Raw genomic sequence first — 24,148 nt, 5'->3', positions numbered from 1 at the left:
GGGGTGGGGGTCAGCCCGAGCTCACCCTCCCCATTGCTTTGGGACCCTCCCCCCCTTTCCCTTGCTGTCAATCAGCATCCTTGTTCTTTGTAAGCCTTAGTGGAGGGCTCCTCTGTTGTTTACCATTGGGGGTGAGACTTGAGTCCACCTCTCAGCCAATGGGAGAATAGATAGCCGGGGAAGGGGTTTGAATACATTAGGGTATAAACTCTTGTTCTGCCTTTTGTAACGTGCCTCTTCCTCATGATCAGTCATGGGGAAGACTGCCCTCTTCATCCAGGGAAGAGAATAAATTCCTGTTCTTATCCTAAGAGATCTCTGTGTTCTTAATTAAATTTTGGATGAGGTTTTGCATCACAAACACTTCTGTCTTCTATATGGAGAGTCTGTTATATTTTGTGATTGAGAACTATGTCTGCATATTTATAGTTGCTGTTGGTGCTGTGACTATTGGGTTGGTGCTACATGAATGTATTTGTGGGAGAGTGTGCCCCAGGCTTATTGGGGAATATTTTCTTGCTCCTGTAACTGTGGTTTGGATCTATAATGCAGTATCATAAAATTTAGATTGAATTCATAGTAATTTTTTTTTTCACTTAGAAGGATAGTTCTGAACTTGTGCTGATGCCACCAATTAAAGCATAAGTCTTTAAAAATGGGCTAGGGAGGGGACTGGGAGGTTCCCAGCCCTTTACTAAGAAAAGTTCCTCTCTACGCATGGCTCTCTCTTGTGTTCGTGTTTGATCCTTCTTTCTGGAAGAGCTGGAAACAAAGAGGCCAGGCCACAGAGCAGGGTCAGTCCCAAGTGCTTATGGGAAATAGCACTAAAACTAATAAGCACATTTTCTAGCAAAACCCTCTCCTTAAAAAATTATAATTAAGTGGGAGTAAAGCAGTACACAGCTAATAGAGGCCCCCAGTTCATTTTGGCTGGTGGGTTTCAGTGCTCCGGTGACAAGTACCCCTCCCTCTAAGCCCCATTGAACACACAGTCACACAAACACACATCTTGTTCATATAAAAATCTTCCTTCATGGTCTTAAAAGAGGCATTGCAGATGTGACTGCCACCAGGGGCTGCTGGTGACATGAACTACTGCCCCCACTCCCTTCTTGCCCCATTTTCCTCTAGTCTCAAAACCCCTTAATTAGTACTTACACGAACACCTCACCTTTTTGTCAGAGGGCTGATTGCACATTACTTTATGTTCTTCCCACACTGGGGATTTTATGGTCAACCAGTCCCTTGCCAGAGTTTGTTTCAGTATTTTTTAGTATTTTATTACATGTCTTCTTTAGGAACATTTCATTAGATGTCTTTGTTTTGTCCTTTTAATTACTATTAAAGGTAAACACTTTGCTAGTGGTGGTGAGCTATGTATTTATTAATGCAGACCTCCAAAGTAGGTCGAACTTGGGTAACTCGTCTCTGGGAGACTTATTCTCTTTCTCTGAGGCGTTTTGTTGTTGTGTTGTTTGGTTGGGTTTTGGGGGGCATTTGGGGGGGTAGAAGGAAGGGTAAGTGCCACCAGACACTGCAAAAACGTATCCTCCCATTAACTATCTCATGGAAACAGAGAGTTGATAGGAGGCCTCTATAACTAAAGAGATTCCAGTCAGATGCTCATTTTGGAAAGGGTGTCAACTAAAAGAAGTAGGAAATGTCTTTTTAAAAAATCAGGCCATTATAGCATCCCATTAGATATATCACTTGAACACTTTGAAATGATGAAGAACATCCCTGCAGTACAGGATACAAGTGTGAAGGTGAAAATGTTTAAGAGACCACATTGTCTAGCAGGCTCTAGGCTGTGTAAGAGGGGGGCCTATGGGACAAATATAACACTATTTGTACGACTGTTATGACAGAAGTGTTTCTGAAAATCTAAAAGGATTAAATGAATGAGTTTCCACTTTATTATCATGTAAACTTTGTATCTCGTCTATAATGTGGCATATAATTGCTGTTTATTGACGGTCTCAGCAACAGCAACACAAATATATGAGGAACCTCACCCAGCCTTGTGAATGTGAGGAAATCCCTACTTCCTCCTAAAGAGGCAGGACCTCCCCACTGTTCTGAACTTTTTGCATTAGGCTATCTGTATTGGCTGAGAATAGTAATTTAAATGGTCTCTGCCTGCAGAAGAGGTGAAGTCTGCAAGATCTTGGGAAAGGAGTGATAGGTCCTGGTCCTTTGGACTTCTGACTGTGAGAGAGAACACACAAGCCATTGCAGGTTCTTTGAAGGAAATGCTCATGGAGGGAGAGACTCTTAGAAAAAATCAGCATATGATTCCAAAGGTGAACAAAATTAAATGAGAATGATGTTCAGCAAATGTGACTATAATCTGAATCCCATCTCATCCCTAACTCTTTTAGTCTTAAAGGAGGAGCCCTACGTGTAACCTTTAAGCCTTTCACATCACCCTCCATTCCTCCCCTTCCTCAACAACAAAAATAAAAATAAATGGTCTCTGATTAGCATATGCTCACTATTTAGGGGCCTTCCTTTGAACTGAGTTGTTCACACTAAGAACAACACAATCTCAGCATTGGGAGGAAACTTCAGGACTATCCAATCCAGGCAAAGGGAACCTGAGGCCTGGAGGCCACATGTGGCCCTCTAGGTCCTCAAGTGCAGTCCTTCCACATGTGAGGACCAATTCAGTCAAAGGGCAGCACTTGAGGACCTAGAGGGCCATATGTGGCCTCAAGGGTGCAGGGTCCCCTCCCCTGATCTAGTCCAGTCTCTCCTACATATCTGATAAGTATCCAACATTCATCTGACCAAGAGGAAGATTCCACTAGCTCCTGCTGAAGCCCACTCCACTTTTGGATGCTACTAGTCAACATTAAGTTTTCCTGATGAGAAACCTAAATTTACAGTCACAGAACTTTACTCATTGTTTCTAATCCTACTGGTTGGGTCCTAACAGAGCAAGTCTAATATTTAGACACCAAAAATTTCGTCATGTCCTCAACAGATCTTCACTATCACAACCTCCTTCTTTCTAAATATAACTTTATTTTTTCCTACAAAGGAAGTCCATTCTGAAGGAAAAATAAAAACAAAATTAGGTTTTAATTTTTAATTTATTACTAATTATTTTCTTCCTCTAAAGAATTCATATATGTTCCTCATGTCTTATTTTCCTCATATGAGAAATGGGAATAATAATCTTCCCAAACATAAGAACTTTTCCTTCAAAGGATTCTTTTCTCCTCATTGAGCTAAGTTGCTTTAATGGTCCCATTTACATTCTTCTATGTAAATTTCTTTTCCAAATCATTTACTAGCTTGCATACATCATTTACATTTTTTAACTTCCTCAAAACAAACAGTATTATGGCACTATATTAAAATCAGCTGTCATTGCTTTCAATGAGGCTTATATCCTTTTTTGAACTATTTTATTTGTATTTACATGAATATATCAATTAAATAGTATCTATAAACATATTCAAATGATATATTTAATCTTTGGGATATATTAATATCAAAATAGTTATAGTTTATTAAAACTTTTTTGACATTCATTCATATATAAGAGACAGACTGGGATTTTTGCATAAAACAACAACTTTATTGAAACAAAATTATGTGTAAATTATGCAAACTTGATTCATATGTAAATCCACATTTTCCACTGAGTTAAGGTACGTTTTTCTTTTGGCTCTTTATAAAATTTACCTCTACAGGTCAATAAACAACTTCCAAAATCATTAATATTATACAATTAGAGGCTCTAAATTTGGTTCAAAAATAGTTTCAACAAAAATACTGTCATTTAAAGTTATAGTAATATCCTTTCACTTTTCCTTAATTTTTTCATCTATTTGCAAGAAATCTCTTTAATTGTAACAGTACACTATTAAATACCCAAACTGTTTAAATATGGTTTCCATGATTGTGTCTGACTATTTGCCTCTTGTATTTGTTGTAGTGAGAAGAAACTGGCTTACAGTGAGCAGAAATAGGTTTATATCAGACAGTGGGGCATCGTGTGAAGAGTGTTAGTACGACAGCTCAAAGACATCAGAGTTCAAATTCTTCTTCTGACTTTTACTAGTTGCGTAAATACCAAGTCAATTCACTTCTTGAGTCTCAATTTCCTCTTCTGTAAAACGCAAATATCCCCAATACTTACTGCACAATGTTATCTATCAAGTGGCAAAAATGAAATAACGTGGTCAGTTAACAACATCTTCATCATGATTATTATTGTCAGAAGAGCCCTCGACTTTGCTGTTGCTTCTCGATAATCCAGTGTTTGGTCACTGCAGAACTGAAGGACTGCTTTGTGAGTTTATGGAATGGGAATAAGGATGATGAAAGAGGAATACGTCTGGAAATAGGGGAATCTCATAGCCATTAACTGGCCACCTCCAACCCCAGCCTTTTGAAAACTCCTCTTCCAAATTCCCCTTTTCAATACTCCAAGCAGCCCCAAGCTTAGTTTCCATAATAAGCTTACCCTCCCAATACCTTTCTTTTACAGAGGGCAGGAATGGACTTTTCAATTCACTCCATTCTGCATCTGCTGCCCTGCCTGCCTCCATGCAACAAGATGTTCCCGCACCTCGATAACCCCCAATCTTTACCCCACCCCACACTCCTGACTCTTCTTTTGTGTCATCTTTCCCTGCCTTAGGTGATCATCTTGAAGGCAGGGACTGTCTTTCATTTTTTTTTTTTACTAATTGTATGTTTAGCACATAGCCCAATATCTGGCACATAGTAGGCACTTAGTAAATACCTACTACATCATATATGTTATCCAGATGTAGAAGCTTCCACTTCCTACAGTATCATTTAAAAACCATGGAAAGAACAGCTTGTATAAACCAAGGAAAATAATTCTAAAAAAATAAAATTTTACAAATTATGTTTCAAAGATCAAAATAATCTAATATGAATACTTTATACAACATTATTTACTCCTATATTATTAAAAACAATACTGTCAACTTATGAATTTGGTCTGTAAAAATGCAACTTTAAAAATCAACATATTTTCTAAAATGATCACTTAACTATCAAAGTCGTTTTATGACTTTTGTTCTAAAGCACATGCCGTTGCATTTACAAACGAAAAAAAAAATCAGTCTGTTGTACTTAAAGGACAGTTGAGTTAGTTCAGAACACCAAAGCTTTTCACTCATAATGACCATAATCAGGGGATTTTTCAGTCTTCCTGCATGATGATATCAAAGCTGAAGGTTAAATGAGACCTTTGTGGTATAGCTAGGAACAGATTCTGTAAAAAGAAAAAAGAATCCATTTAATTTTAACATTTTATAAATAAGTGAAAATATATGCCTTAACTCCTTTTCTAAACAAAAAAACTGCTCAAAAAAAGGAACTTTTCATAGCAACTGCTGCAATGAATTAGGTGGAAATCTGTCCACATGGAAGGAGTGATTGCATTCTAAACAAATTGTAGGAATTTTTAAATTCCAAATAATATTCTGTTGGCTCGTATCAAAAGTTTCCAGCTCTGAACAGCTGGTCACCCATATAAGCTTACTAGAATAAAAGCTACAAGAGCTAATGACATTGGGTTGGCAGTGAAATCAAAAAAGCAAAGATATTTACCATTTTTTCCTTTTAAATTTTGAGGTGATAGAGGCAATAATAACAGCACCAAAAAGACTATCACTTAGTATCTCATGGGTCAATATCTACTATTTCACTTTGTGTATGAAACTATGAACATCTGTTACATATAATTTGGTTTGTTTCCCTCCATTATGAACAGTTTGGTTTTTTTTTAAATAAATCATACTCAACAAGGTAATTTAAACACTCCATTGCTCATCTGTTTCTCTATCTGAACTTCTTTCTGCTTCCATTTTTTAAAAATAACTAATCATTATCCTTTTCTTCCTTTTTTTGTATCACTATCATCACCCACACCAAGAAAAAATGAAAAGCTCTCCTTAGAAGGGAACATTTTCACATATTAACTATGTTTGAAAGTCTCATTATTGTCCTCTAGTCTATCATTTCTTTTTTTTTTTTTTTAAGCAGTAGGGGTTAAGTAACTTGCTCAAGGTTACACAGCCAGTTATTTCTGGGTGTGGTGCTGAGTATCTGAGCCCGGATTTGATCCAGGTCATCCCGACACTGGAGCCAGTGCTCTTACTCACTGAGCCACCTGGCTGCCCCATAGTCTATCATTTCTAAGGCAAGAAGCAAGAAACATGAATCATTGTCTATCTTTCGAAGCTTTGATTGGTCAGTGCATTGACTATAATTCTTAAATCTTCCACAATTGTTTCTTTTGTCCTTGTTGTATTCAGTATATAAACTGTTCCCCAGGGTTTGCTCACTGTACTTTACATCAGTTTATACAAGTCCTCAAAAGCTTTTCTCAATCACTTCCCTTTCACCATTTCTTGTAGTGCTATATGAAGCCAGTATATTCATGTGCTATAATTTGTTCGGATGTTCTACAACTGATGGACACCCATCTTACCATAACAGAAAGTAGCATGATATATATTTTTTGTATATATGAGTCATCTAGCTCTTTATTTTTTTTTATCTCTTTGGGATATAAGCCTAGTACTGATATTAAGTCAAAGAGTATGCATAATTTAATGGCTTTTAGAGTATAATTTTAAAATGCTCTTCAGAATGATTAGATTACTTCATAGCTGCATGATTGTCCTTTGCTTTTTCTGAAATCTTTGCCAATCTGATGACTATTAGGAGGCACAGAAGAATTGTCATTATTTTCATTTCTCTTATTAATGATTTGGAGAATTTTTGACTTAGACTTGTTGATAGTTTATCTATCTTCTTTTGAGGACTTCATACTCATATCCTTTCACCATTTATAGATTAAGGAGTGACATTTATTCTCTACTTCCATTAATTTCATATTTATCTTGGATATCAGACCTTTATCAGAAAAATTTGCTACAAAGATCTTCCCTGGTTGCTTCAATTTTTATTCAATATACCTTGAATTCAATATTCAATACCTTGATTTTGCTTTTGCTCAAACTTTTCAATTTTATGCAATAAATATTGTCTATTTTACCTCCTGTGATCCTCTTCATCATCTGATTAATCAAGAACTCTTCTCTTATCTAGAGTTGTAAACCGTCTCCCCTAATTTGTTCATGATATGATTTTTCTATCTAGGTCATATATTTGGAGTTCGTTGTGGTATGCAGTGGAGATATTGTTCTAGCCTAACTTCTTTCAGATTGCTGAAGTGTTTTCACAGAGGGATGTCTGGCTGGAGATTTGGAACTAAAAATAAATAGAGACTTATAGAGTCTTTTGTCGCTGTTTTCTAGAGCAAAAAGCAAGTGTATGCGCTTATATTGAAAAACTCACTTGGGCATTGAGGTGGTAATAGGATGGGGAAAGAAATGCAAAAGAAAGGTCGAATAATCCAACTCTTCATATCCCATTCACCCCACATATATACGTGGGCATGTTCATATGTATATGCATCCCATAACAACTCACAAAGAACCTATGAAGTAAGAGGCGAGTTCAATCTACATCTGTGGAAGGAGAAATAGTGTAGGGCCTGGTTTCCCCATCCCCCAAATTCAGCCCCCCTCAGGGAAGTGAGCAGACTGCCAGGTCAGTTCCACCCTCCCCCAACGGATGTGGGCCCTTCCCCAGTCAGCCCACCTTCACACAGGTGGGCGGGCTTCCAGGTCAGGGAGACTTGGCCCCCACGGGAATTTCAAGGTGTGTACTGACCAATCACTGCTTTTGGCCTCTGCGAGTTTCTGCTTATGTAATACCTAACCGCTGGTCACGTGGCCTCCCTTTAAAAGATGATGCATCACCTGAGGTCCTATACAACCTGGGACAGTGGGCTGGAACCTTGTCAGCCAGGTGGAGGCCTGATCAGCCAACATGGCGGATAATAAAGGGCCCAATTCTAATTTGTTACTTGGGTCTTGCTCTCGTTTTCTGGGTACAACACTAGCACTCAGGATACCTTCGATCCTTAAACCATATACATGTTTTAGGAAGGGCTAGAATCCATTAAATGACTATTAATAAGTTAATGAGTTCCAGTTAATATATTTCTATTTTTCTACTTTTATGAAATATGTATATTTTGCATTGCATTGTAAGAATATTAATAATGTTATATATTAGTAATAATGCATTAAAATCGTGTCTAATGATTAGCTGAACCCTGCTCTTGCCCCCTGTTCCCTGGAAGAATGGATGGGTCGATAAGACAGGAACTGAAAATAAATAAAATGAATCCTGGATGATGCATTCAAAGCCCAAAGTTTAAATCCTAGTTCTTTTAATTAGAATACGTGCCATCCTGGATAAGTCTCTCTATTTCTTTGAACCTTGTTTCCTCATTTCTAAAATGAAAGGGTTTAATCTCTAAGATACATTTTAATTCTAAATCCAATGATCCTGTAACTCTATGAACACATAGTCACTTAATTTGATCATCCAAAAAGAATTGTTTCTTTTTTAAAAAAGATATTTAGGTCAGTAAAAAGGTAAATGTTTTTAAAGAATGTGTTTTGTTCTGTTTTGTTTTTTGTTTTTTACTAAGGAGGTAATGAAGGCATTAAGATGCAAAAGTATTATTCAGAGCACAGGCCTTATATCAATTGACAGAATTAGGCACAGTAGCAATTTTTTTTTAAAAAAGACACCTATTTTTTACAGCAAAAATAAAATGATAGTCATGATAGATCCTGAACTCTAGATTTTTATATGAAAAAGTAAATGGTATAACTTAGAGGACAAAAAGGAGATGAGTTTGTCTTAGTTTTACTCAAAACCCTAATGAAAAATTCATTAAAAGAAAATACTGTTCCTTTACTGCCTCCCCCTCCTCCCCCCCAAAGATATAGCAGGATGACATGGACCTCAGAGGAAAGCTTCAATCTCAATCTTCAAGAGTGGCTTTGCCTTATTCCAATTGCATCCTTAAATTTCACTGAATCACACAGAATGGTAGAGATGGAAAGGACCCAAGAGACCATCTAGACAACCTCACTGCATGAAGATTTGATGGAACAAAAATGAGTTTTATAGAAGAAGTTGAAAAACGTACTGAACTGAGAATGAATTAACTAAGGTTACATCTTCATCAGTTCAATAATGTTTAATGTGTGCAATCCATGTTTAATTAAACCTGACATTCCAAGGCCTAATGACCTCCCTACTCCTTCCCCAGTTTTTTTTTCCCCTAAGTCATGGAGCAGTTTCAATATTAGTCACATAATAAAACTCGTGAAAATTAAAACAGCTTCAGAAAATAGGAGGTAGTTTTAACTTTTTTCCAAGATAGGCATATCATATATGTCTTTTGCATAGCTTCAATCTCGTTTTTGTTTTTTTCCCTCAATGAATGCCAAAATATCTTGTGAGAAGCATCATAAGTAGAATCGTTTTGTTTTGTTTTTTGGAGGGGGAAGGCAAGGCAGTTGGGGTTAAATGACTTGCCCAAGGTCACATAGCTAGTAAGTGTGTCAAGTGTCCTCCTGACTCCAGGGCGGGTGCTCTATTCACTGTGTCACCTAGCCGCCCCCTATTTAAAGAAATATTTGAAACAACGCAATAGAATAGTGGTCTACAACTATAATTCCAAGTTCATTGAAGTAAGAATAAAGAAACCTGGGCATAGATTTGCCACTAACAAGTTGTATAATTGTGGGCATGTCTAATTTCTGTGATTTCAGCATCCTCATTGGAAAATGAAGCATTGGATTAGCTAATAATAATAGCAACTGATCAATATGTTCTTTAAGGTTTTCAGCACCCTTCAAGTACATTATTCATACAACAACTCTGTGAAGTTGGTACTGATGTTAACCCTATTTTACGGATGCAGAAATAGAGTCCAAAAAAAGTTGAGTCACTTACTGAGGGGGGCTAGTGGATAGAATGCTTTACTTCAAATCAGGAAGATTTGAATTCAAATCCCTCCTCTGATACTTAGTAAGTGTCCCTGGGCAAGGCATTCAATCTCTCTTAGCCTCAGTTATCTGCAAAATGAGTATAATAATAACAAATACCTCACTAATAATGCACAACATGTAGGGTTAGTGCCTGAAGTTAGCTAACACATGCGACATGCTCCGCAAACCTCAGAATGCTATATAAATGCTTTCTGTTCTTAGTAGTTATCATTGCCCAGAGTCACAGTGCTCATAAGTGTTTCAGGTAGAATTTGAACCCAGATCTTCCTGATTTCAGGTCCAATCAATCAACAAGGACTATTATGTGCCAGATGCTATGCTATTCACTGGACAAAGGAATACAAAACATGAAACAATCCGTAGTCTTACAAAGCCTCTTCCCTCTTAGGGAAGACAATCTGGCTCAGAGCATAGTGTTCTGAAACTGGAGTCAGGAAGGTCTGACTTTAAACCCAGCCTCAGACACATAACTTCTGTGTGAGCAGGAATGAGTCACCTAGCTTGTTCTTGATGTCAGTTTTCCTTATCTGTCAAATGAAGATAATAATAGTACTTACTTTCTAGGGCTGTTGTGAGGACAAAATGAGATCATTTGTAAGGCGCTTTGCAAACCTCACATACGAGCTCTAATTATGTATTAAAATATACCAGGTAGTGAAGAAGGAAAAAAACCAAGACACTGGCAGCTGGGAACAATTGATAAAAACTTCATGGAGTCCAGATAAGAAGTGATGCGGACCTGCATTAAGGTGGCGCCTGTATAAGCAGAGAGGGGATGTCAAGTGTGATAAATGCTTTAGAGATAGAAATGGCAGGGCGTGGCAGCTGACTGGATATGTGGTGTAAGGTAGAGGGAAAATCCAAGGTTATAAACCTGAGACTTGGGTGAGAAGGAGTACCTTCGATATGGGGAATTTCAGCAGAGTGGATGCATGTGGGGGCAAATCAGAGTTCTATTCCAGACCTGTCTCTGGGACAATTGATTTGAAATGTCTATTAGAAAGTTGCAGTAAGACTAAATCTCAGGAAAATAGGAGGGAAACTAAATGTACAGATCTGTATGTTTTTTATATTGAAATGATGATTAAGTCCTTGAGGACTGATGGGGTCACCTACAAAGAAGGAAGAGAGGGCAGGGGAGGGCAGGGGAGGGAAAAGGAGGAGAGGATCAAGGACAGAGGCCTAAGGAATATTCAGTTAGGGAGCATTCTATAAATGATGAGGCAACTAGGGAGACGAGAAGGATTGATACACACAGACACACAGAGCAGGGAATGAAAAAAAATGACTGTCAGCTGTCACAATTAAGAGATCACTGTCAGCTTAGAAAGAGAAACTTTATTTGAACCACGAGATCAGAACCCAGATTGCAGAGTTGAAGGATAAATAAAATGAGGAGAAGTAAAAGCTATGAGTGCAGAAAGATTTTTTTTTTCTCTTAGAAATGTAGCTGATAAAAGACTGATGAATGACAGATAAAAGATAATACCTTGAGGTAGGGTCTGGTGGAAGTTTGTCTTGTTTTTTGTGTTTGTTTTTTTGGATGGGGAGGACTTGGACATTTTTAAGACTATAGAAAAAAAGCAGCTATAGGAAGAGATTAAAGATTAGAACTTGTAGAAAATCCCTTTTTTTCCCTTTGACTCACAGAATGTAGTGTTACAGTTATTCTTCTCCTTTGGGGGAATGTCTATATTTGCTATAATATTTTTTAAATATTTGTTAATGTCTTTTTTTAAGTTTTATTTTTTTAATTGAGAGAAATCTATTTTCTATTTTCTCACATTCCATAAAAAACAATTCCTTGCAAGAAATATGTGTAGCCAAGTTGCATTGCTATACTTGGCTATGTTCTAGAAGTATGTTTCATGCTGGACCCTGCATCTCTCATCACTGGTGCTCTGAATTCAAGGCTGCACTTTGTATTCATAATAATTCTTTTTTTTAAGAAATTGGGGTTAAGTAGCTTGCTCAAGGTTACACGGCCAGGTGTTTCTGGGTGGGTGCTGAGTGTCTGAGCCCGGATTCGATCCCAGGTCATCCCAACACTGGAGCCGGTGCTCTTACTCGCTGAGCCACCTGGCCGCCCCATTCATAATAATTCTTAATTTTCAAACTTGTTCCTCTTTAAAATGTTGTTTTTAATTATGAGTTGTTCTCCTGGTTCTGCTTATTTCATCCTTTATTACTAAAGTCTTCAAAATTTTCCATTTTCATCATATGGATGTGATGATAGAACTGGGTTTCTTGTCCTCCATTCTATGCTCGGCACTAGTTCATACAAGTCTTTCTATGTTTCCTTTAAATCACTAATTTCTTCATTTTCATAAACACAGAGTGCCTATCTGGAAAGGATAAAATTTTGATAAAAATTGCTGGGAAAATTAAACAGCAGCACCAAAGAAATTAGATTTAGAACAAAACTTCACACCTTAGCCAAATAAGATCAAAATGTATAGTGACCTGGACATAAAAGGTCACATAATAAACAAATTAGATAAACATGAGAGGGGAATGCCTATCAGATGTTTTGATAGAAAAAAAAATAGTTCATGACCAAAAAAAAGTACAGAGAATATCACAGAAGATAAATTGGATAATTATAATTACATAAAATTTAAAAATCCTTTGCACAAATGCAATAAAGCTAAGATTAAAAAAGAAACAATTAACTGAGAAAAAAATTGCAGCAAGCTTCTCTGATAATGTTCTCATTTCCAAGATATATAAGAATCTGATTCTAATTTATAATAATAAAGAACAATTGTCAATGATAACAGTCTCTGGATATGACCAGGCAGGTCTTCAGAGAAAAAAAAAACCCAGGCTATTCATAGCTAGATGGGTAAAAATGTCATAAATCACTAATAATTAGAGAACTACAAATTAAACAGTTCTGAGGATCCACTCTGCAGACACCAGATTGGCAAAGATGACTAAGTAATGAAAATGACAAAAGTCAGGAAAACGGGCAGAATGGTGTACTTTTTTTTGCTTTTTGGAGGGCAATTGGGGTCAAGTGACTTGCCCAAGGTCACACAGCTAGTTTTGGGGTTAAGTGTGTGAGGTCAGATTTGAACTCAGGTCCTCCTGACTCCAGGGCCGGTGCCCCATTCACTGTGCCACCTAGCCACCCAGAATGGTATATTCTTGATAGACCTGAGAACACATATAACCATTCTGGAAAACAATTTGGAATTATTCACAAAACAGCATATGCCCCTTGACCTAATATATGACTGCAAGACCTATATACAAAAGAGATTAAAGAAGGAGGAAAAGGCACTACACATTCACATCATATTTACAGCAGCATGTGTGTGTGTTGGCAATAAAAAAATGTCCATCAAATGAAGAATGGCTGAAGAAGTTACAGTCTGTGTCTTTTACTGGTTTACTTCTCCCTTCAGTTTTAGCTCCTGAATTGGGCCTTTGTGTTAGCCATAGGGTCCATACTCTGAAGTGCTTGCGGGTGGCTGGGGTGGTTGGCCCTGCTTTGCCTTGCTTGGGTCTCTCATACTGAAATCCTCCACCTGGGCTCAGGGCTCCCTGAATTTTTGAGAGTCAGAGTGCTGGATCTTCAGCATGACAGAATGGCACAGAGCTCAGAGACCTGCCCCAGTGACTGCTGCTACCCAGATTTTTCCAAGGGGGTCTAATGTGAGTTTCAACCACATTGGGGTTTTCTCGGGGGAACCTTTTCCCCTTGCTGCCTTTAGACAAAGAGCTTACAAGCAACACATGCTTCTGTTCTTCATTGGTTGCACTGGGAAGCTGTGGACTAATTTTCCTATGCTGGCATCGTTCCTATACCCCGGGGTCTGCTGGAAGTTTGGAGGTGAAAGAAGTCCCTATAGTTTCTTCTTTGATTTCGTCATGATTATTATTAAGTCCAGTGTGGATTTCTGGATTTTTCCTGGAACAGAGGTGAGGGAACTGGGTGGTTTGTCCCTGTTCATGAGGCCATATTGCCTGGAAGTCTCAAGACTGAAGATTAGAGTATAAGAGGCAGAATGAGTAAGAGGGCAATCTGGTAGAGATGAGGAGAGGAAATCAGATCAAGGGCAAATGTAGAGGACCTTGCTTGCCAAGGAGACGGACCACCTCATTATCCGGGGCTGGAGAAAAGGAAGAGGTTTGATATGTCAAGGGGAAGAAAATGAGGTGATAAGGAGAAGCTCCAACTTCCCCAGCAGAGCTAAAGATGGCTTCTCCATACCAGAAGGAGTAGGGGGAGAAAGGGAGGCCTAACAAGATGTGCTCTTCGGTCTCTTAAATTCTGCAGCAAACTCTGGAGCTCTTTCCTTGTGCTTAGGTTTTGAAAACAATTAAGATGATGCCACTCTGACAAAAAGATTGAACTAGAGGCAGGAAGTGTGCTGGAAGTGACCAACTTAAACTGCTCTCCAGAGCTGATTGTTAAATTTTCTGTTAAATTTTCCATGTGATCATGTATACCTTGGAAATCAGCAAATGCTACAAAACAAGCTTGATTTTTTTTTATTTATAGATTTAAGAAAGTGATGGAAAAAACGCTTATATTGCAGATTCAACTTAAAACTGTGTCCTGCATGCATTTTTTCAATCAGAGAGTCGATTATTAAACACTAATTAAGCAGCACACGCTGCAAAGAACTAAGGTTGATCTAGACACTCAGCAACTAAAAACAAAAACTTACATGGCTTACAAAGATTATTTCAGTGACTGAGTTATCCAGGCCATCTTCATTATTGCCATGTCTAAGTGGACAAATGGCACTGATGATAAGAGCCAGCGTTGATGTAACATTGTAAGGTTTGCAAAGCACTTTACATATGTCATGTCATCTGATCCTCCAAGCAATCCTTTGAGGTAGCTACTATCATTGTTACTATTTTATATTTATATATTTAACACTATTTTATGTTTATTTTTATTGGTTATTAATCTTTAAAATTTTATTTATTATTACATTTTATCATTTATTATATATATATAAAACACTATTATTCCTGTTTTAGAGATGAGAAGACGAAGGGCGAGAGCAGGGCAGTGACTTGCCCAGAATCACCCAGCTAGCACACATCTAGAGGCAAGACTCAGATTCGGTTCCTTGTGATTCCAAGTCCAGCCCTCCGTTCTCTGCACTGTCTATCTGCCACTTGAGTCTTCATTGACCTTCGCCCACATCAGGAACCTACCGAGTCCTGCCAGTTCTCACGTCTTCTAGCCTACTTGAACACATACATTAAAGGTAACCTGCAGCCTCCCAGGGCAGGCCATGACACTCTGGGACAGTTCTAGCTGGTAAGAAGTGTTTGCTTCTTCACAGCTCCCATCCACAGCTCCTCATCCTGCAGTCCTTTAAGCCAAGGGGAAGAAACGTAATTCATCTTCCTTCTGACAACCCTTCAAATACTAAAGACTTTGACTTTTCTGTGAGGTCTTTGTTATGCTGCCACATCACTAGGGCCTGTAAGAGCAGTGCCTTCTTCAAATGAATCTTTCATTAGATTTTTGAATAAATCTGAAATTAGCTTTCTTTTACTATTTCTGTCTCCTTACTTATAGCGCAAGATCTCTTTTAAATGACACTTTTACCACTGCATCTTAGCCTGTCGATGGACTGAGTCATGTGCTTTCAGTAGCACTGAAATATGAGATGACCAAACGTCCCATGAAACGAGGTTTCTTTTGCCTTTAGAGTCATGATAAAAACCAACTCTGCTGACTCTGTTATCTGTTTCCCCAAGAGAATTCTCACAGAATTTTTATGAGGAAAACACTTTATAACCCATAAGAGGCTCGATGCTTGTGATTTATTGTTATTATATTTTCCTTTGATCCCCTTTTGTAAAACTAGGATCCTGAATGGAGACGAGAAAAAAGGATTCAAATTTTAACAAAAAAAATTTAAAAGCTATAGAAAATATTTCTAAAATTAGTGGTTCCTTTTTTCAGTTGCATGCTTACATATGCTATCTAACGGTTTGGCGAAGCCAACTTATACTGACTTATGAGAGTCAGTTGTCAACCTTTCCAGTGTGAACATTTACATCGCAGAAATCAGAAAGATTCAAATTAGGACTTGATTTATTGTTTTGTTGATTATCTAGCCTTAACAAAGTAATGGAAAAAATGTTAATGCAGATTAAACTTACAAAGGCAACATAAATATATTTTTCTTTTTCCCAGCAACCCTCTATCTATGGTCTAGTTTTCACCTTAACCTCAAGTCCTCTCAGCTGAAATGAGCCTATCAAATTGATGAGTTTCCCAATAAACTCGATAAGATTATAAGGAATGGATTTTCATTTGGATGTGTCTAAGAACTCTATGCCCACTGTTGTGTTAGTCATATTTCAGAGAATCAAGTTACCTGAGATTGATTAACTAAGAAACAGTTTCTCTTCCCTGTTGTCCAAGCATTGGGCCTGACCTCAAGCTAGTATCTTAAGCTGAATAGCTCCACAGGAAGTTCTCCATGAAGTTCCCCTGTTTTAAGTTGTGGTATATGAATGTAATGGAATACGATTGTGCTCTAAGAAATGAGGAGCAGACAGACTTCATGATAGCCTGGAGAGACTTATATAAACTGATGCTGAGTGAGGAGAGCAGAACCAGGAGAACTTTGTACACGACAGACACATCATATGTGTGAAGACTAACTTTGATATACCGGGCTCCTCTCAGCAATACAAGGTTATGAGACAACTCCAAAAGACTCCATCAGGGCTGTCCACATCCAGAGAGAGAACTGCAGAGTCTGAATGAAGATTGAAGCAAACTACCTGCTCTCTCTCTCATGTTTTCTTTTGTCCCTTCTTTCTCATTGTTCACTCCATTGGTTAAAATCCTTTTTTACAACCTGACTAATGTTTGATGTGAAAGTATTTGTAGAACCTATACTGGTTTGCATGCTGCTATGGGGGGAGACAGGAGGAGAGGGAGGGGGAGAAAATTTGAAACCCAAAGGACTGTGGAACTGAATGTTGTAAACTAAAAGTAAATTTTTTAATTAAAAAATATTTTTTAAGGAATCTCCTGTTTTGCTCACAGTAGAGCTCATGTCTTGATCTTCTAAAAAAAAAAAGGATAATAGACTATTTCTTCCCATACAAATATTCAAGGTAACAAAGCATATATAACAGGACAGCCTTAATTTCATGCCACAGGAAATAAATAAAATGCAAAGGACTCATGCATGCCCATAACCAGATACCAAAATACTCACAAGGGAACTAAAAGCACAGTTCCTAACAGGACAATCCTTTGACACGCTATTTGGTTTCTCTGTCTTACAATCTCCTTCCCATTGGAGCTGAACTGTCTTTCCTTTTACTGGCTCTGCTCTTTAAACAGATAATCTTTCTTCTTTTCCTTGGAGTATAATGTATCAAGAAATTCCCTCCTCTCTCTAGAAGGTCAAGTGTCCAAACTGTCAAACTCTGGCACATTATCACCTATGAGACAACTCCCAAAGCTGTGATTCCATATTCTAAGTCTTGGGTGAAGTGAGCGGGTACATGTCTATTTCTGCTATGTGCTCCTTCAGGAAATTCCTCTGTGACCTGCTACCAGATGCTGATCTGGGAAAATTCTCTCAAGTCTCCAATCCCTCTGACTTGCTTAGACAGCAAAACAGAAAGGCAGAAGGTAGACAGGGATTTGAGATCCAGTAATTCCCGTCTCAAGTCACCTGGCCAAGCATACGCATCTTGTTGTGTTTTTCTGTTACAATTCAACATCAATTCTCTGTGTAAGGGAGCTTCACATGGACAGAGGGTCTTCCCCACTCCTCAATACACCTAACCCCCGAATGCGGGTTCATAACACTATGTTCTGGTTTAGATTCTGCAGGTAAAGAGGATGCCCAAGAAAGAGCAAATAGTTACTTTAATAGAACACAGGAAGGAATGTGTGATTCCCAATCCATCACAGGAAAACAGATTGAGAATTGGAAGGAAAATTAGAGGTCATGGAGTCTAACCTCACTTTTTTTTAAGCTTCAAGATTCATATGAACAAAATAGGATTTTCTTTCTCTTAATTTTGGAAGCATTAAAAGCTTCTAATAAATTACTATTTTTCAAATCAACTTTATAGAAATTGCTGAATATGGGTAATAAGCTCAGGTTACCCAGCTATTACAATTTTATCATCTGTAATTTCAGAAGCATACCAGTCAGGTAGAAACATTCTTTGTGAAAAGTGACATTTTATGAGCATGATTTTATTTATTTATTCATTCATTCATTCGTTTATTCTTTGCTTTACAAGGGATCACACATTCCTATAGACATGAACGAGGTACAGTCATATATACTAGGGAAGAGCTCTGGACCTGGATTCTTGTCCCAACTTTGCTGTTCACCAACAATGTGACTATGAACAAGTCATTTTACTTAGTTTCCTAATCTTGGATACATGAATAGCAATATCTGAACACCTTTCAACACAGGATTGTGGTGAGCAAAGCACTTTGTGAATTATAATATTCAATTGTTTTAAATATATTGAAGGTTCGGAACAATACTGTCGTCTCCTAAAATCATTTCTCTTTTCTCTCCTTCCTGCAAAAGTCCAATCCCCAGCATTCAGAATTACATAATCATAGCTTCCCCATCTGGCTTGCATTCAGCCCTAATCACAGTGCTGTCAGAATTACAGGAGTCTCTACTCTCCTGTCCTCATGCAGCTAAAGTTTCTTGAAAAATTGGGCTCTGGTGGAAGTGGGTGCCCTCTTCTGCCTCCCTTTAGCCAAGTGTAGCAGTATTCTTCCCCTTATTTTGGGGTTCCTGAAGTTTCTCCCCAGAAGGTCCTAGAGTTTCTGATATGCTCTCCTTAGGGAGACTATTCACTTCCCACTTCTATCAAGATTTCACTTTCTCCCTCTCTCTTAGGGTGACGGAGGAGATTGCCCTTTGCCAATGAGTCACTGCCCCTTTAGTACTTGAGTAAAAATGCATTGGTAACTTATTTCCTGACTTACAGGTGTGTATATTGTGTATCTACATGTATGAGGAGAAGCAGAGACAGACAAAGAGAGAGACAGAAGCAGAAAGAGACAGAAAGAAGGGGGGGAGTCTATGTATCCCAAAGAGATCAAAGAAAAAGGAAAAAGACCTATATGTATAAAAATATTTATACCAGCTCTTTTTTGTGGTGACAAAGAATTGGAAATTGAGGGGATGCCCATCACTTGAGTAATGGCCAAACAAATTGTGGTATGTGATTATGATGTCATACTATTGTATTATGAGAAATGATGAGTAGGGTGCTCTCAGAAAAATGTACAAAGACTCTGTGAACTAATTCAAAGTGAAGTGAGCAGAGCCAGAACACTGTACACAGTAATGGCAGTATTATGTGATGGCCAACTGTGAGTGATTTAGTTATTCTGGTCAATATAATGATCCAAGACAATTCCAAAGGACTTACAGTGAAAACTTCTTTCCACCTCTACAGAGAGAATGGCTGGGGTGTGAGTGCAGAACAAAGTATAACTTTTTCACTTTCTTTTTCTTGATTATTTTTTAGCAACATAGCTAATATGGAAATGTTTTACATGATTCCACATCTATAATTGTTATCACATTTCTTGGCTTCTCAATGGGAGGGGGGAGGGAGAGAATTTGGAACTCAAAAAAAATTTTTTAAAAGAATGCTAAAAATAAATAATAAATTTATAAATTTAAAGGTACTTTTGTTTCTTTTGGGGTTTTTTTTTTGTTTGTTTGCTTTTTAATGATTCTATGTCTACTCTGTGCCAGATACAGTGCTAAACAGTGGGAATTCAGAAAGAAGCAAAAGACAGCTCCTGCCCTCAAGAAGCTTATAACCTAATGGGAAAGAAAATGTGTAGTTGGGACTTAAAAGAAACCATGAAGGTCAGCAATCAGAGTGGAGGAAGGAAAGCCTTCCTGGCATGCAGGACAGCCAGAGACAATGCTGGGAACTGAGAGATGGAGTGTCTTATTCATAGAAAAGTGAGGAAGCCAATGCCAGTGGTTTGAACAGTATGTGTTGGAAATAAGGTGTACAAAACCTGGAATGGCAGGAAGGGGCTAGATAATAAAAGGCTTTGATACCAAAAAGAACACTTTGTATTTGCTCCTGGAGACAAAGGAAACCACTGGAGTTTATTGAGAGGAGTCACATTTATGTTTTGGGAAAAGCATCTTATTAAATGAATGGAGAATGGATTGGAGTGAGGAGGGATTTACAGTGGGTAGTTCCAGCATCAGGCTCTTAGAATGATCAAGGCTTGACATGATGAGGCATGAATTAGAGTAGTAGCAGTGTCAGAGAAGTAAGCAGGTGTAGTCAGGAGCACGGGCTGGATGAAGGGGCCTCCCTGAAATCTCTTCCAACTCAATCAGTCGAGAAGCTTGCTATGTGCCGGGCCCTGTGGTATGTGCTAGAAACACAAACACAAACTTGATACAGTCCCTGTTCCCCAGGAACTCTAATAGGGGAATGCAGTATATGAGTGATTGGTGTATTTTGGTCTAAAAAGGGTCACACAGATGTGAGCCATTACCATAAGAGAACTCAAGGTACTTTAAAAAGTACACTTTGGGATTTAGCATTAATCAACCAAAAAGTGTTTATTAAAGAGTTCACTGTATACCAGTCAGAAGAACTTAATTTTAAATCTCTATTAATATTAACCTCTTTAATACTAACTTGCCACATTTTTTTTGCGGGGGGTGGTGGTGGTTGTTTTTTGTTATATTTTTGTTTTTGTTTTGCGGGTCCTCTGTAAGTCTTAGTTTTTTGTTGTCTTTTTTTTAACTACAAAAGTGAATAAAACCACTTCCAGCATTTATTTCACAAAGTTCTTATGAGGAAAACACTGTTTAAACCTTTAAAAACTATATAAATGCATGCTATCCTCATTAAGAATTCATTTTCAATTACCTTTATGTTTCTCAGCTCTACCAATCTGACTGCCAAATAATTAATCACCACTTAAATTCATTAGAGAAACTTGATTTTTAAAGGAAGGTGAGGACAGGGGGAGATAATCCAAGGGCACTAGCTCTGAAAATGACAGCAGACGGAATGTTGCTTCTAATGCTTACTTAGTGACCTTAAGCAGCTCAGTTTACCAACACGGTCCTCGGTTTCCTTATGTGTACAACATGGGATTTAGAACAGAAGGCATCTAAGGTCCCTTCCAGCTCCAGGTCTATGACTCCTTTTGTTAGACAAAAATATCTGTGTGCTTACTTGTTAAACCATCCTATTTAAGTGTCTACTATGTGAAGGGAACATGCTGGGTCCTTAGAGTACATTTATATCTGCATATTGCCTTGTTCATTGTAGGTCCTTAATACATATTTGTTAATTTGTTTAAAAAAAGATACCTTTTAAAAATTGAATTTCACCACATACAACTCACTGCATTTTATGCATGTGAATTTTCTCATATGAGGTGTTCTGAACAATTATACACTGTGTGTTAATCCTATGGTTGGCTACCTCCTAATACACAAAGCAGTAAAGTATGTTTCCAAGCTAAACACGTACCTCTTTCTTTTAGATCTTCCAGGTAGGCTTTCATGAACTCCTTCTCAAAGTGCTGACGATCTTGTTCACTTCCTGTCATTTCTTCACTGTCCTGGTAGTTGGTTTTGCCAATTGGGTTATCCATGAGGCTTACAAATCTATTACAAAAGATAGGAGGAAATATTATTTTCCTTTATCCTTTTAGTATAGAACTTCATTTTTTCTTTCAAATGAATCTACTATATATGATATTTCCCTACTAATAGTCACTTGAGAACAGCCTCTTGCAATTTGGGGTCTCTTAGTTACCAGGGCTCGCCTTTCCTTCTTGCTGCTTCACTTTGGGGATTTCCTCCCTTTCTGCTTTTCTCTCCTTTCTCACAGCTGAATGTCATGCTCAAAAGGACCTCATCCTCCTTCCCCACCACAATCTCTTATTTTTGTTTCGCATAACATCCCAGCACTGGTGGAGAGCAAGAGTCTAGCGACAGAGCTGGTGGTAGAGAAGGAAAGAGAAGAAGAAGGGGGGAAGAAAATACCTTTCAACCATTCTCTCCTTCCCCTGTTGCTGTTCCCTCATTCCCAGCACCGCACCGGTCTGCAGAACCCCAACCCCCATTCCACTCATCACGACTCCCAAGCCACCATTATCATGCTTCTCACTCTAATGCCCATGTCCCAGTAATGCAATGTTTGAGTTTGAAATTTCCTCTGAAAAAGAGGAAGAAAAGGAAAAAGTGAAGGAAGTAGGAAGGAAGAGAAGGAAAGAAAAACTAAGAAGACTAGAAGATAGCTCTTAAGTCCTAGGTGGATCACAACCTTTAAGCATTTCAGTTTAGCCATGACTATAGAGTATTATTGAGCTTAGAGAAGCTATACTTTATCTGTTAAAATTAAAAGAGGAATGGTGAAAAGTAAGGCTTATACAGAAATGAATGGATAGGTGAGTACATATGTCAGATGCTCAAAAGCTTTTCTAATATCATTATGTGGAAAGATTTAAATATTTAAACATATGATACAAGAAAACTTTATTTAATCAGAACATTTGGTTAATCATTTATTTCAATTGTCCTACTTTTTTTAAACAAACAAGAAAAAAAAACCTACAGGCAATTTAGTTTTTTTTTTAATCTGACAGAACCACTTGTCCTTGTCCCCTTTATTTACAATAGTATACCAAATACTAAGGATTAGGACCCCTAAAGACTTTCAAAATCTTCAATTCATATATGCAAAAACTATAATTTATGTTACATACACTATACTTATAAATAAGACAGTAGATTTTAAAAAATAAGATTTTAGTAAAAGGGGCTTCTGGATAATGAAGACATCCAGTTATCCAGAAGATTCCATTTCTCAAGCTCCATTTGGTTAATTGAGGTTTCATGGTGCTTTGTATTTTAATGTCCCTCTAATTTTCATATACCTTAGAATACTATAAAATGCCACCAAAAACCCTGAGTAAAACAAAATCTTATCACTATCACATTATTACTTGAAATGATCAACCAAAGGTACAAGTGTTTTTTATAAAGAAGTACACTGAAGTAAAGTGAAGACCATTTTTCCCTCCCATAACCCTCTCATTATTGTCATTTATTTTATTTTGGGTCTAAATTCATTTGTAGATTTTTTTTTTCTTTTCTCTACTTACTTTATAGTGCTTGACTCACAAATAGCTGTTGGAATCTCCACCAAGTCCTCCCCACTGACTACTAACAAGGTCAGCTTTGTTAAGTTGAGCAGAGCCTGAGGGAGGTAGGTCAGCTTGTTTTTATGTAAGAGAAAGGACTGCAGCTCTTCTAGCCTAAGAAGAAGGAAAAGACATCATACGTCAGCAAACAAGACACTTGAGTACAAGCCCGTGTTAGTATCATATGTCAGCTCCTTTTGGTACAAAAAATGTAAGCCTCTTGGATGACCAGGTGAATCTAATAATCTATCAGCTCGAATAAAACTAATTCTCTTTTAACTTAGTCAATCGCCAAGCATTTATCAAAGCACACACTACTTGTGAGGACGGCACTGGAGATAAAACAACCAAAAATAATAATAAAAGATTGCTGGCTCTCAAGAGGCTTACATTCTATTGGGGGAATATAACCAATAGATACTATTATGTTGATAAACTTATTTCTTCATTACTGGCACACTTATATAGTACTTGATGTTGAAAAAGCACCTCCCCCTCCCCCCCACAACTGTCCTACTGTGAAGCTTTGCTTTGGAGTTGGAAAGGTAGCATGACCATAGAGAACCAGGATCAGTCAAGATGACCTGGATTCAAGCCTGACCTCTGACACATACCTGTATGTGTACATGTATAACCCTGGGCAAGTTGATTAACTTCTCAATGTGCCAACAAGTTGCAGACAAGGTGTCACCCTGGTAGAAGATGTTTGATTGTTTGTTTTACCAGAGAGTTCCCTACAACAGCGAAGTCAAAAGGCCAGCCCTTATCCTAATTTTCAGATGAGGAAAGTGAGGCTCAGAAAACACTTTTCCCTATAATGACCGCACTGTGGTTAGCTGGGAAAGGGTGACTCTTAAGTCAAAGGATCTCGATTCAAACCTTGCCTCGGATGCTTGCTACTTGTTGTGACCTCGGGTGAAGCACTTCTTTACCTTCATCTGTAAAATCAAATGATTAGACTATGGGGCCTCTGATCCCCTTTAGATTGAGAAATATTGTGAAAGTCATTTATACTTTAGCA

The 24,148-nt window shown here is 37.9% G+C and overlaps 1 protein-coding gene across 2 annotated transcripts in view; it reads right to left on the bottom strand.

The window, feature by feature from the left end:
* Positions 1 to 3,570: 3,570 nt before the first annotated feature.
* Positions 3,571 to 24,148, bottom strand: part of LRRC2 (leucine rich repeat containing 2) — a 181,349-nt gene continuing 160,771 nt past the window's right edge. For both annotated transcript variants that reach the window (XM_069087764.1, XM_069087765.1), the window contains exons 7-9: positions 23,089 to 23,241; positions 21,450 to 21,586; positions 3,571 to 5,260 (exon numbers count right to left, since the gene is read on the bottom strand). In XM_069087764.1, the coding sequence (XP_068943865.1) occupies positions 5,211 to 5,260; positions 21,450 to 21,586; positions 23,089 to 23,241 (340 nt within the window). In that variant the 3' untranslated portion in view covers positions 3,571 to 5,210. The remainder of the gene's footprint in view (positions 5,261 to 21,449; positions 21,587 to 23,088; positions 23,242 to 24,148) is intronic.

Source organism: Petaurus breviceps, unplaced genomic scaffold (genome assembly GCF_028583685.1).
Source record: "Petaurus breviceps papuanus isolate PSGF00001 unplaced genomic scaffold, PetGlider_PUasm1.0 183, whole genome shotgun sequence".
NCBI classification, from domain to species: domain Eukaryota; kingdom Metazoa; phylum Chordata; class Mammalia; order Diprotodontia; family Petauridae; genus Petaurus; species Petaurus breviceps.
Note: the sequence above shows the minus strand (reverse complement) of the source record. Positions and strands in the feature narration are given on the sequence as shown.